Source organism: Vulpes vulpes, chromosome 8 (assembly GCF_048418805.1).
Source record: "Vulpes vulpes isolate BD-2025 chromosome 8, VulVul3, whole genome shotgun sequence".
Classification (NCBI taxonomy): Eukaryota; Metazoa; Chordata; class Mammalia; order Carnivora; family Canidae; genus Vulpes; species Vulpes vulpes.
This window is the reverse complement of record NC_132787.1, coordinates 80,625,851-80,639,845: the sequence shown is the minus strand read 5'-3', so window position 1 is coordinate 80,639,845 and position 13,995 is coordinate 80,625,851. Positions and strand designations below refer to the sequence as shown.

The following is a 13,995-nucleotide window of genomic DNA, read 5'->3' as shown; positions in this document are numbered from 1 at the left end:
CTTCTGTATGTTCTCAACAATGTTTCTGTCTCCTCCCCACTCCACCCCCACCTCCATCAGTACCAGGCTTCTATCATGACTGGGACCTCCTACTCTCCTCTTATAAGCTAAGACACCAAGATTACAGGTAAAGTAAAAAGAGTTGAGAGCCCTGATGGGATAGCTAATGAATACGGTATATAAGGAATATAGCATCTCTCTGGTTTTCTTAGAAAACAGTATCACAGAGATGCCTGTTACTTACTCAGACACTTAAGGAAAAGAGTCAGTAACTTATATCTGAAAAAAATGAGCAAACTCGGCTAACTAAATAGTTTCCACTGTAAGCTTCCAAGGAGCTGTTGGGGGGAGGGGGGGAGTGCTGCGTAGGGCAAAAGGGAAAGTAAAAGTTGCTGGCCTTTGGGAAACATCAGGCACCTTTTAAGACACAGTTTTTAAAAGTATAAATGTTTAGAACAAAAGGTACACCACAATCTCAACTCTCAGTAGGAGCAAATATATTTTTTAATAACATAAAAAACATTTTTTGAGCAACAAGAAATTGGGATTAAGAAACACTACTAAAGTAATCTATTTATAGAAAAGGTAAAAGGGAAACAAAAAAACACCGTTATTATGTTCATTCAAACACATCAGTTTCTGACGCTTTGGTGTTTGTACTAAGTCACAATGTTGCTTTAGAAGCTTTTAACGTGTAGCAACAATTCCTAAATGTACTAAAACATTTTAAAAGCACAGATCATGGAGTGTACAACTTTAGATAACAATGTGGCAAACTTGAAAAAATACAGAAAGGCTGAAAATCCAAATCAACAAAGCAAGACAGAATGAAGATTCTCGGGCGCCGGGGGGGGGGGGGGGGTTGGGGAGGGAGTAGCCTGTGCACCCGCCCCTGTTCCCCGGAGCAGTCGGGGAATCCGGGGGAATGAAGAGTGATTACAGAGGGCGAGCAAAGCAGGCCGCGCTCCGGCTGGCAGGCGAGCTCTGCAATTACCTAGAGCCAGCGTGTGGCTAGAGCGTTCTCGAGCCCCCTGCAAACAGCATCCTGGACACCTAAAACTGGAGGCTGACAGCAGTTCCCGGGCAAGACGGACAAGGCGGAAAAGTGGCCTGCTTTGACCTCCGCTGCAAACTGAGCCCCCCCCCAACTCCTGCCTGTGAGTCGGGGGGGGGGGGGGGCAGGGCATTCACCTCTCCGAGGCTGGATGATTCGGACACACTCTGCCTGGCTTCCCGAGGCCTTCCCACACACCCGGTGAATGTCAACAGCGAGCCGGCGAGCGTGGGGGAAGCCTCTCGGGGAGGCGCCGAGGCCGGGAAGAAAGACGGCCCAGCGCGCGCCCCGCCTCCCCGGCCCGGCCCCGGCCCCGGCCCCGGCCCCGGCCCTTCCCCGGCCCGGCCCTTCCCCGGCCCTTCCCCGGCCGCGGCCCCGCGGCCCCGCGCCCTCGCAGGGGCTGCAAGCCGGGAAGCAGGGTCCCGCGCGCGCTCCTCACCTTCTTCAGCGCCGGCACCAGCAGCCCCCGCCACTTGGGTGCGTTCTCCTCGCTGAAGAACTCGTACGGCAGCTGCTGCGCCTGCATGGTGCCCCCGGGGCGCCTCTGGGCGGGGAGAGGGGCGGCGGCGGCCGGGCCGGGGAGCCGCGAGAGGGCGAGCTCGCAGCACCGAACGGGCCCGCGGCCCCACCGGACGGCCCGGCCCCCTCGGGGCGCCGCGCGGCCGGGCTAGCCCTGCAGAGGCGGCTGACGGGCGAGGCCCGCGCCCGGCCAGCCACCCGACACGGGCACCAGCGGCGGACAGCGAACGCAGCCCGGAGGCGGCGGCGGCGGCATCCCGCACCACCGCCCCGGGGCCGGGCCCCCCCGCCCCTCCCCGGCCCGCCGGCGCCGCCCCGGGCTGCCCTCCGCCGCGGCCGCCGCCCGCCGGGGCTACGCTCCCGGGCCCGGCCTGGCCCCGCGGCGCAGCCGGCGGCTGGGGGAGGGCGTGTGGAGGGACGCTCCGGCCGCGGCGCCCGCTCCGCGCGGCGGGGACCCCGAAACGCTAGCGGCCCGGGGCGGAGCGGGGCCGGGGCGGAGCGGGGGAGGGGAAAGGCCCGAGGTCGTCGTCGGAGGATCCGGCTGCCCGGAGGTGCCGCCGCCGACGCCGGTGTAGCGCTCCAGCTTCCTACTAGCGAACTGAACCTGCTCGCGACTGAGCATGCGCCGCCCAGCGGGGCCGGTTCGCTCCGGGTTTTCCGGCTCCCCAGCGGAGGAGGAGGGAAGCGCGGGGAGGGAGGGCGCCCCCGAGGACTGCAGGGGAGGAGCCAAACGGCCCCGAGGAGTCGAACCCTGGCCTGCGGGGCGCGGTGCGAGCTGCCGCGAAGCAACCCCCATTGTGTGCTTGGGTCGCGAGGGCTCCCACCTCTCGGGAGTCCCCGGGCCTTTAGTCTCGGAAAGGGGCGTGTGAGTGAGTGTGTGTGTGTGTGTGTGTACTTTGTTCCTGAACATGAAGACCTGCCCAGAGCATGCAATGTATAGTAAACAGACTGGACAAAAGATAGGTGCTTTTCTCACGAAACCAACCTACTGCTCGATATTTGTCCGACAATAGAAGTGATTGCAGTATTTCCCATACGTCTCCCCCCCCCCCCCCCCGACCCCAAGGTTTATCACCAAGGATAAAATGCGTACCTGCAGTGTAGATTTTGCGTGTGCGTTTTGAGTTCAATATGTTCATCTTTCAAAGCCACTTAAATCTGAACGCCAGGAATCACCTCCGTGGAAACAGACCTCTTTCGCAGCTCCCAGGTCCCAGAACGTGGGGCATTTGGTTTACCTGTTTTGTAATCTCTCCTGGCTCTCTGAACTAGATAGCAAACTCCTGCAAGGCAGATCTTTTGCACTAAGGGCTCTACACAGAATAGGCACTTAGTGAATGTTTGGGGAGCGCTAAAGGAGCATTATCTACAAACTGTTCCTCTCAGGGATGCAGGTGTTTAACAACGGCCCTGTGTGGCTGGCCCTCACGGTTTACCATTAAGTGCTTCTTGAGCATAATCTCGTTTAATACTCATAGCAATCCCACTGTATTCATTTCACAGATGAGGAGACAGTTTAGAGAACTAAGCTTTGGTTAAAGTTGATACTGGACACTGCTATTCCAGAGAACAATAAACAGGATCACATAGATGAAAACGTTAAAGCAGTCATAGTTCCTAATCTCTACAAGACCTCTTTGCCAAACTCTTAGAAAAGCCTTAGGTCTTTCCCTTTTAAAATGTACACGCAATTTACATTTTAATATCCTTCACACTTTCAAAGTATTCGCAATGGACATTTTGAAAATCATCCATACATCCTGTGGGTAAGATGGAGATAGAGGAATCACAGCTTTTAGAGGAGTTGGGGGCAGGAGAAGGGGGTTTCAGGGGAAAGAAGGGTCTCAGCCAGCCATCTTCAAATATGATATGAAAGGACTAACATGGAAGAATCATAGGATATGTAATATGGTCTGTGTGATTCTAAACAATTGAAGTAAGATCAAGCCTCTGGCTCAAATTATTCCTTGGCTTCCCATTGCTCTTAGAATACATTTTTTTTTAAAAGAGTATTTATTAGAGAGAGCACGTGAGCATGCTCGCGGAGGAGGAGGGGAAGAGGGAGAAGCAGTGAGAATCTAAGCAGACTCCCTGCTAAGCATAGAGCCCCACCCGGGCTCCGCTGTGGGAAGGTCACGACCTCAGCCGAGAGTCAGCGGCTGGCTGCCTAACCGAGTGACCCACCCAGGCGCCCCCTCTTAGCATACTTTTCAAAAACTTCTTACCACGACCCGCAAAGTCTGCACCTGGCCCCTGTTTTACATTCTCAACCTTGGCTCACCACACTCCCAAGTCACACTAGCCTTTTGTCTATTCCTAGAAAACACCAAACTCTTTCCTGCTTCGGGAGCTCTGTGCTTCCCTCAACCTGAAACTCACTTTGCTTCTAACTCTCCACTTGGCTGGTTACAGACGTTACCACCTCCAAGAGCCCTTCTCCCATCACGCCAAGTTGTTCCCACCCATCTGTTTTCACCATAAACCTTGCTTATTCCCTTGCTAGCATCATCACAGCCGCTAGAGTGCATTCCAAGAGCTCAACCTCTCTGTTGCATCCTTGTATCCCCACCACCTACAGTCCTGGATACACACAGGTGCTCAACGAGTATTTTCAAAGGAACGGGAGTTGGAGGGAACTTCGAGGAAGGCTGTCGAATCACAGTCGTCCCAGAAACACAGACGGTCTTCGGGGCCGGGGGGTGGGGGTGGTGCCAATAAAAACCGTACATTCCGGGGTTAATAGGTTAGATCTGGAGTCCCCTACAACTTGGGAGTCTCTGATTTGACTGCAGAGGTAAACAAGCCCTCTTGAAACATGCGTTACAGCCCGGCACGAGCATGCTTAACGGCCAGGGCAGGTTTTCACTAGCTTAGATCTACGTTTTGGCCGCAGACTGAGAGCAAGCAGCTGGAGGAAGATTGCAGAGGCTCGACGCTTCTCAGCGGAGCCCTAAGGGGCGTGGTTCTGGGCTCGGCGCCGCTAAGGTCGGAGAGCAACCGAGCCCCTCCGCGCCGTTTGCTTGTGTCTCTTGGCACAAATCAAAACACCTTACGGCCGTGCAGCGGCACAAGACAACCGCGGGAGACACGGACGTGCATCTAGTAGAAACGCCAAAACTCCCTGGGGGCGCTCAGCCTTAACGGCCGACGGCCGCCCGCGGCGGCGCAGGCGCAGAGGTTCCGTCCGCGCCCCTCCCCAGCCCTAAAGAGCCTTGAGCCAGAGCGGACGTGACGCACGGGGGCGCGCCCGACACACTAGCCGAGGCCCGAGCGCGACGCGTCCAGGACGGCTAGCCGAGTTCCGAGAGCGTCGCGACGGCCCCCGCGCCGCGGGTAAGGGGGCGGGGAGGGAGCTTGGGCCGGCGGCGCGCCCCCTGCAGGCAGCAGTGCTCTTCTCCCGGCGCCGCCTGCCCCCACGCAGCCGCGGGGCTCCCCGCCTGGCTGCGGCGCCAGGCGTCCTGCTGAAGCGGACCTCAGGTCCAGTTCCTCCCTGTTCGGAGCGGAGCCTTCACTGCTATCCCAGGATAAAGTCCAGAGTCCTTAGCTCGGTATTCATGACCTTGCACAATCAGACCACACTACTTATCTCTCCAGCTCTGTCTCACTTAAAGGGGACAACTGTTGCCTCCTATTAACCCATCACGTTCTGCTTCCCGCCTCTGCGGTTCCGTCCGCGTGGTGAGCCCACAGCTGCTCCCCCGCCCCGCCCCGCCGGGACTTCGCCTCATCTCCCGTGTGCGCACTCACCGAGGAACTGACTCTTTTCCACGCTCCTGCGCCCCCCTCTCTCTCAGGTCTTCCCCCGGGTTCAGGATTCTTACCGTTAAGCTTTAGAGCCCAGTGGGCAGAAGAAACAGCAGTTTCAGCCACCAGCAGAGCCACAGTCCTCTCTTCCAGCGGCATATCCTCGCTTCGTGTCCCTCCTTAACCCTGTCCTCCCAACCCCTACTTTTTCAATTCCAGTTCTCCAAATAGTATGTCCCTAAGAGACTACAACAGGGAAAATAGTGACCCAGAAAACCACCGCTTACCTACCCTTTATCACTTGTTAGTTACAACTCTGATTTCCTCCCTCTGTATCTCTCGGTCAAAGACGGTGGGGAGCAGGGTAGGGACGGTGAGAAGAAAAGATCCAAAAGCTCTCCAAGACAACGTGAGACTGTTCCTGGCCCTTTGTTTTTTAAGAGCCCCCCAGAGTCCAGTTTCTTTTTGTTTTTGTTTTTGCAAAAGTCTCTTGCAAGTTGTAATGGCACCTCAAACTGATTGCATCCTGATCCCACGCAACTTTAATCAAATTCCCAACAGAGTTTGTCATGAACCTTGATTAACTGATTCTACAATGTATACGGGATAGCAAAACAAAAAAACAAGACAAAACCCTGCTCTTCTATAAAAAGAACAGGGTAGGAAAAATTACCAGATATGGAGACTTTATTACAGAGCCAGATTAATCAAAACAATGTGGTGTCAACACAGGAATAGACAAACAAACCAATGGATCAGGGAAGGGCCACACTTGATTCATGACACTTGATTCATGACACAGCAGGCATTGCAGATGATTAGGGAAGGAATGTACTGCTCAATACATGGAATATAGGCAATTGATAAATACATACAGAAAAAATGAAATTCTATCCCCAACTCATGCACTGCACAAAACAGTCCCACTTTGGCGAAAGACTTAAATATTAAAAACAAAGTCATAACATTAGAAGAAAATATAGCATGTTTTGATGAGCTCAAAGTAGGAAAAAATTTCTCAAATAAGAGACAAAAAACACAAACCATAAATTTAAAGTTTGACAAATGTGACTTCATTAAAATTAAGAACTTCTCTAAATCCAAACATACTATTAACAAGTGAAAGGACAAGGGGTGCCGGCTGTCTCAGTTGGTGGAGCATGCAATTCTTGACCTCCGGGTTAGGTCATGATTTGGAGCCCCACATCAGGTGTAGAGTTTACTTTTTAAAAAAGTGAAAGGTGGGACCCCTGGGTGGCTCAGTGGTTGAGCATCTGCCTTCAGCTCAGGGCTGATCCTGGAGTCCTGTGATCAAGTCCCACGTGGGGCTCCCTGCATGGAGCCTGCTTCCCCCTCTGCCTGTGTCTCTGCCTCTCATGAAAAATAAATAAAATCTTTAAAATAAAATAAAATAAAATAATAAAAAAAGTGAAAGGATATGCCATTAAATAAGAGAAAGCAGTTAAAAGTCACATAACCAAAAAAGAACTTGTATTCAGAACATGTAGTTTACTTTAGAGGAAATAACAATGGCTATATGTTCACCTCATTAGTGATCAGGGAAACACGAGTTAAAACCACAGTGAAAAATATTATGTCATACCCATTGAATTGGCAAAAATCTAGAAGCTGAAGAATACTAAGATTTGGCAAGGATGTAAAGCAATGAAGATTCTCATCCACAGCTATGTGAAAATAAATTAGTACACAACTTACAGACAACTATTTCTTAAAAGGTGAACATGGACATGTCCTATATAAATTAGCATAGATATATTCCCATAGCATATATATTCCAGAAATTGATTGTAATAACAGAAACAGTAGAATGGGTAAACAAATTGTGGAATACTGGCACCTCCAGAACTGTGAGTAATAAATTTCTGTTGTTTGAAAGCCACCCCATATGGTATTTTGTGATAACAGCCCAAATGAACTAAGGCACACATTGACTTGTTTGTCTTATTATTTTATTTTTTAAAGGATTTTATTTATTATTTGACAGAGAGAGAGGGAGATCCAGAGAGCCCAAGCAGGTGAGTGGGGGGAAAGGCAGAGGGAGAAGGAGAAGCAGACTCCTTGCTGAGCAAGGAACTGTTACAGGGCTCGATCCTAAGACCCTGGGATCATGACCTGAGCCGAAGGCAGACGTTCAACTGACTAGGCCACCCAGATGCCCCTGTCTTATTATTTTGAAATTTTTTTTTTAATTTTTATTTATTTATGATAGTCACAGAGAGAGAGAGAGAGGCAGAGACATAGGCAGAGGGAGAAACAGGCTCCATGCACCGGGAGCCCGATGTGGGATTCGATCCCGGGTCTCCAGGATCGCGCCCCGGGCCAAAGGCAAGCGCCAAACCACTGCGCCACCCAGGGATCCCTATTTTGAAATTTAAACACATACACTCTTTTTTTGTATGTACATGTTACAAATACATGCTACACACAAAGGAGGGATGTTGACTATAATGGGTGAATATTGAGAGGGCCGAGTGAATTCATAGACCATTCTAAACAGGACTTTGACAGTCTCAGAAATGCACTTAGGAAGTAAAATCTATTTGCTCCTAACTATAGACCAGAAGCTAGAAGTAAGCACAAGTACACAGCACTTTGAAGACAAGCCATCGATACGGACTGCCAGTTTCCCTTCTCTGCTCTTCTCACCAACAAAAGGCTAACATTTCCAAAGCTTCTCAATCTCAGATACTAAAGATTAGAGAGACCACAGAAGACAGAAAATAAGAGCTACTTAGGTCAACGAACTCAGTCCTTTATTGTTCTTTGTTGCTCTAAGCAAATTACTTAAGACCTATATAACCCTGAGATCTTGAACTGAGCCAAAACCAAGAGTCAGACATTTAACCAAATGAGCCACCCAGGTGTCCCTCAAGGGTTAATTTTTAGAATCATTTGGCATTTTAATTTTCAAATAAGTAACGTATTCACAGGGGCGCCGGGGTGGCTCGGTAGGTTAAACGTCAGCCTTCACTCAGGTCATGATCCCAGGGTCCCAGGATCAAGTGCCCTTCACTCCTCATTGGGCCCCCCATCCTCCACCTGCTTAGCGGAGCTTCTGCTTCTGCCTCTCCCTCTGCCGCTCCTTGCCACTCATGCTCTCTCTTTCTCTGTCAGATAAATAAAATCTTTTCTTTTTTAAAAGGGTAATATATTCATGTTATTCAAAAAGTATCTTTTTTACCCTGCCCCCAAGCTATAATGCTTCTACTTATTCTTGCTACTAACAGGTAACAATTTTTTATTAGTGCCTTATTTATTCTCCATACAAAAACAAGCAGACACAAATACAATTTTCTAACAGAAAAGTTTCCAAGTTTCCAGTTTCAGAAAATTTCTTATGAAGAAAAAGTTTTATTTCAAAAACTTTTCAGAGAAAAGCTTCAAAACAGAGGAAGGATTCCCATATATCTTTCATGTAGAATCACCAATTTATTTTTGTACATTTTTTAAGTAGAGTTTGATCTGCCAACATATAGCATAACACCCAGTGCTCATCCCATCAAGTGCCCCCCTCAGTGCCCATCACCCAGTCACCCCAACCCCCCACCCACCTCCCTTTCCACTACCCCAGAGTTAGGAATCTCTCATGTTTTGTCACCCTCACTGATCACTGATATTTTCACTCATTTTCTCTCCTTTCCCCTTTATTCCCTTTCACTATGTTTTATATTCCCCAAATGAATGAGACCATATAATGTTTGTCCTTCTCCGATTGACTTATTTCACTCAGCATAATACCCTCCAGTTCCATCCATGTTGAAGCAAATTGTGGGTATTCGTCATTTCTAGTGGCTGAGTAATATTTCATTGTATACATAAACCACATCTTCTTTATCCATTCATCTGTCGATGGATATCGAGGCTCCTTCCACAGTTTGGCCATTGTGGACTTTGCTGCTATAAACATTGGGGTGCAGGTGTCCCGGCGTTTCACTGCATCTGTATCTTTGGGGTAAATCCCCAGCAGTGCAATTGCTGGGTTGTAGGGCAGGTCTATTTTAACTCTTTGAGGAACCTCCACACAGTTTTCCAGAGTGGCTGCACCAGTTCACATTCCCACCAACAGTGCAAGAGGGTTCCCCTTTCTCCACATCCTCTCCAACATTTGTTGTTTCCTGCCTTGTTAATTTTCCCCATTCTCACTGGTGTAAGGTGGTATCTCATTGTGGTTTTGATTTGTATTTCCCTGATGGCAAGTCATGCGGAACATTTTCTCATGTGCTTGTTGCCCATGTCTATGTCTTCTTTGGTGAGATTCACCAAATTTTTAAGACATTGCCACTTTTGCCATATCATTTACTCTCTGTCCTTGTCTCTCCATACGTATATACATACATACATACACATATGTGCACATAATACTTCTTCAGAATTACTTGAGTGCCATTTGCACTCATCATCCCCTTTACCCCAAACATTTCAGTGAGTCAGTGTGCATTTCCCAGAACAAGGATTTTCATTTACATGATCAGAGTAAAATTATTAAATTCAGAAAATTAACATCAATATAATACTACTCTCTAATCTCCAGACCTTTTTTCATCGATTGTTCCAACAATGTTCTCTGTAGAGATTGCTTTTCCTGGTCAGGATCATAGACCGCGTTCAGATTTCATGGCTCCTCAGTCTCCTTTTAATCTGGAACAGTTCCTCAGTCTTTCTTTGTCTTTCCTGGTGTTGGCTTTTAAGATGACAGGCTATTTAGTTACATAATATTCCTCAGCGTGGATTTGTTTGAGGAGCATGTTAAGAGTTAGGTTTTGTCTTTTTGGCAGGGATAGTACATGAATGAGATGTTCTGGGACTGTCACATCAGAGGGCACACGAAGACAGTTTCTTCCATCAGTGGTGATGCTAACTTTGATTACTTGGTTAAGGTGGAGTCAGACAAATTTCTCCAATGTAAAGTTATTTTTAGCTTTTGTGATTAATTAGTAACTTGTACAAATATATGTTATTTTTTTAAAATCAGCTTTACTGAAATGTAATTCACATCCTGTACAATTGACCCGTTTAAAGTTTTCAAATCGGGGTGCTGGGTGGCTCAACTCTTGGTCATGGTCTCAGGGTTGTGAGATTGAGTCCCACATTGGGCTCTGTGCTGAGTGGGGAGTCTGAGATTTTTTTCTCCCCCCCCCCACCCTTTTACTCCCCCAACTCCCCACCCATGCTCTCTCTCTTTCTAAAATAAAGTGTTCAAATCAATGGTTTTTAATATATTCACAGAGTTGTGCAACCATCATCACAATCAATTTTGGAATATTCTCATCACACTCCCCCCTCAAATAAGCTTCATATCCATTAGAGTCATCACTCATTTTTCCCCAACCTCCCCCAGCTTCAGGCAACTGCTAACCTACTTCCAGCCTCCATACATAGATTTGGCTATTCCAGAGAGATAAATGGAAACATACAATATGTGGTCTTTGTGACTGGCTTCTTTTTCTTAGTATAATGTCTTTAAGGGTTCCTTCATGTTATGGCATGTATTTCATTAATTTTCTTGTCAAGTAATATTTTGTTGCATGGATATACCACATTTTATTTGTCCATTCATCAGTCGATGAAATTTTGGGTTATTTCCACTTTTTGGGTAGTGAATGCTGTTATGAACGTTTATGTATAAGTTTTTATGTAGACATATGTTTTCATTTCTCCTGGGTATGTAAGTAGGTAGTGGAATTGCTGTGGCATATGGTAACCCTACGTTTAATCTTTTGAAGAACTACCAGAACTTTCTCCTAAGTGATTGCATCATTTTACATTTAAATCAGCAATATACGAGGGTTATGATTTCTCTATGTCCTTACCAACAGTTTTTATTGTCTCTTTTTTATTATAGCCATCCTAGACAGGTATGAAGTGGTATGTCATTGTGGTTTTGATTTTCATTTCCCTGATGGCTAATGATGTTGAGTATCTTTTCATGTACTTAATGGCCATGCGTGTATCTTCTCTGGAGAAATGTCTATTCAGATCTTCTCCTCATTCTTTAATTGGGCCATTTGTCTTTTTATTATTGAATTGTAAGAGTTCTTTCTACATTCTGAATACAAGACCCTTGCCATATACATGATTTGCAAATATTTTCTCTGATTCTTTGGGTTGTCTTTTTATTTTGTAACCGGCCCTTTGGAAAAAAAAAGTTTTTCATTTAAATCTAATTTATCTACTGTTGTTGTCACTGTGTGTTTGTTGTCATTTCTAAAAAGACTGTGCCTAACCCAGCATCCTGAAGAGTTATCTCTATATTTTCACTTAAGAGTTTTGGCACTTCAGCTTTTAGATTTAGGTCTATCATCCATTTTGAGTTCATTTTTGTGTGTGGCATGAAGAAGGGGCCTAATTTCATTCTTTTGTAGATGGATAAACAGTTATCCCAGCACCACTTATTGAAAAAAACTATTCTTTTCTCATTGAAATGTGTTGATATCCTTATTGAAAATTAATTGGCCATACATGTCAGGGTTTGCTTATGGACACTGAATTCTATTCCATTGATCCATATGTCTATCCTCATGCTAATTGTACACTGTCTTGATTACTGTATTTTGTAATAAATTTTGAAATAAGGAAGGGTGAGGTCTTTAACTTTGTTATTCTTTTTCCAAGATTGTTTTGGCTGTTCTTGGTTCCTTGCAATTCTATATGCATTTTATGATCAGCTTGCCAATTTCCACAAAAAAAAAAAAAAAAAAAAAAAAGGAAGTTTGGATTTCGTTAGGGATTGCATTGAGTCTGTAGATCAATTTGGTTAATAGTGCCATCTTAAACAATATTAACTTTTTTGATTCATGAACATGAAATGTCATTTCCACTTGTGCAGATCTTTAATTTCTTTCAATAATGTTTTGTAGTTTTCACAGTGTAAGTCTTGTACTTTTTTTGTATTTCTAAGTTCTATTTTATTCTTTTTGATCCTATTATAAATAGCTGTTTTCTTAATATCATTATCAGGTTCTGTATTGGTAGTATATAGGAATAAAATTAATTTTTATGTATTTGTATTTTGCCTTGCAACATTCTAAACTCATTTATTAGGTCTAAAAATATGTATTATTACATTCCTGTTTTATTAACAAATTGTAACAAACACTGTTTTAAATGTTTTTGCTACCCTTAATAGTTTATCTTAACCATGTCTCCAAATCCATACATAAAGAGAATTCTCATGTTTCTGTAGTTACGTAGAATTCTATTACCTAAATATACAATAATTTATTTTACCAGTCACCTTTTGAGGGACATTTGTTTTTTTCCTAATCTTTGATTACAAACAGCACTGCAACAAGTAAAATTATTTTGCTTGTATTCAAGTATATCTGAGGATAAATTCCCTGAAGAGGGATTGCTGGGTCCATGAAAAGTACATTTGCAATTTTGATAAATATAGACAAACTAGTGGGCTGATTGTTTAATGTTCATAATGTATTTTAGGGTGCTCATTAGGAGTGGTGTAGTAATATTAAGCCAAGACAAAACATCTTAGTTACCTAATAGTGACTATTCATATTATATTAGTATCTCTAAGGACTTTAAGACAGTATTTTGAGTTTCTTTGAAGTTATACCTCATGCCTTGAAGTGGTAATACCTCCTGAATGATATATAGGACAAATTATCATTTTTAATACTATTGTCTTATTCTGTATTCATTCTATAAAGCATGTAGCTTAATTTCAGCAGATAAATTTATACCACGATACATCTGCTGTCAATTCTTTCTCTCTCTGTCTCTCTCTCTTTTTAAAGTAAACTCTACCCCCAAATGGAGTTGGGACTCATACTCCGGAGATCAAGAGTCATGTGCTCTACTGACTGAGCCAGCCAGGAGCCCTGCTGTCAGTTCTTTGGATATCAGGGCTGTTACCCCATTGAGAGCTAAAATGATCTGCCAAACTAGTGGAGTTACACTAGAGTGTATTAGCTAAATGACGTACAAAATGACTATTTTTTCCCAAGTATATAAATAAATAAATGATAGAGCCAGTCAAGCCAATTGGTCAGTTGTCATTTCTTAAAAAAAAAAAAAAAAAAAAAAAAAAAACTGATGTTGTTTATAGGTTTTACATCCTCATCATTTTTTTAAAAAATAAGAAATTGTAAAGAAGCAGCACATAATTTGTTTTGTCTGTAACACTGATGCTAACTTGTGGCAGATATGGAGATGCTGTGTAGCCCAGATGTCTCTTTAAGAAAGGACTCATTGCCCAACTGCAAGGATTATGCAGTGAGCTGATAGCCTCCAGCTGTTAACCCCTTCAAGTCTCCTTCAGCTTTTGAGCCAAGGCCATACTCTTCTTTAGGTGGCCTCAATTGATGACTCAGCAAAATGGTAGAACAAAAGACTGGCCATTTCCACCCATTGCAGGACTCCTCTACTGGGCAAGCTTTGCTCTGGAACTCCCCACTGGGATGGGAGAGTCATTGCAGATCTGCATTGTGGTCTTCTGGCTCCTCTGCCCTGTCTTGCTTCCTCCTTTCTCCCTTCATGGACGTTAACTTCTCAGTAAGCCTTTTGCACTCTTAGCTTCATCTCAGTTGGGTCTTCCCAGCAGACCCAACTAATACTTTTGTGTATAAATACTGTTTACAGGATATCAACCGATGTTTTTAATCATGATGCATCCATATAAACACCTTAAATTCATTGATTAT

The 13,995-nt window shown here is 45.4% G+C and overlaps 2 protein-coding genes across 6 annotated transcripts in view; both read right to left on the bottom strand.

Moving 5' to 3' along the window:
- SOS1 (SOS Ras/Rac guanine nucleotide exchange factor 1) overlaps window positions 1-5,668 on the bottom strand; it is a 144,592-nt gene extending 138,924 nt beyond the window's left edge. For 3 of the 5 annotated variants that reach the window (XM_026018914.2, XM_026018915.2, XM_072767251.1), the window contains exon 1: window positions 1,494-1,619. In XM_026018914.2, coding sequence (XP_025874699.1) covers window positions 1,494-1,580 — 87 coding nt within the window. In that variant the 5' untranslated portion in view covers window positions 1,581-1,619. Of the gene's footprint in view, window positions 1-1,493; window positions 1,620-5,394 lie in introns of those variants that run through there. The other 2 variants (XM_072767250.1, XM_072767249.1) reach the window with 2 other exon arrangements.
- Window positions 5,669-5,986: 318 nt separating this feature from the next.
- Window positions 5,987-13,995, bottom strand: part of CDKL4 (cyclin dependent kinase like 4) — a 96,149-nt gene continuing 88,140 nt past the window's right edge. Inside the window, exon 11 of the mRNA XM_026018933.2 lies at window positions 5,987-6,711. Coding sequence (XP_025874718.2) covers window positions 6,603-6,711 — 109 coding nt within the window. The 3' untranslated portion in view covers window positions 5,987-6,602. The remainder of the gene's footprint in view (window positions 6,712-13,995) is intronic.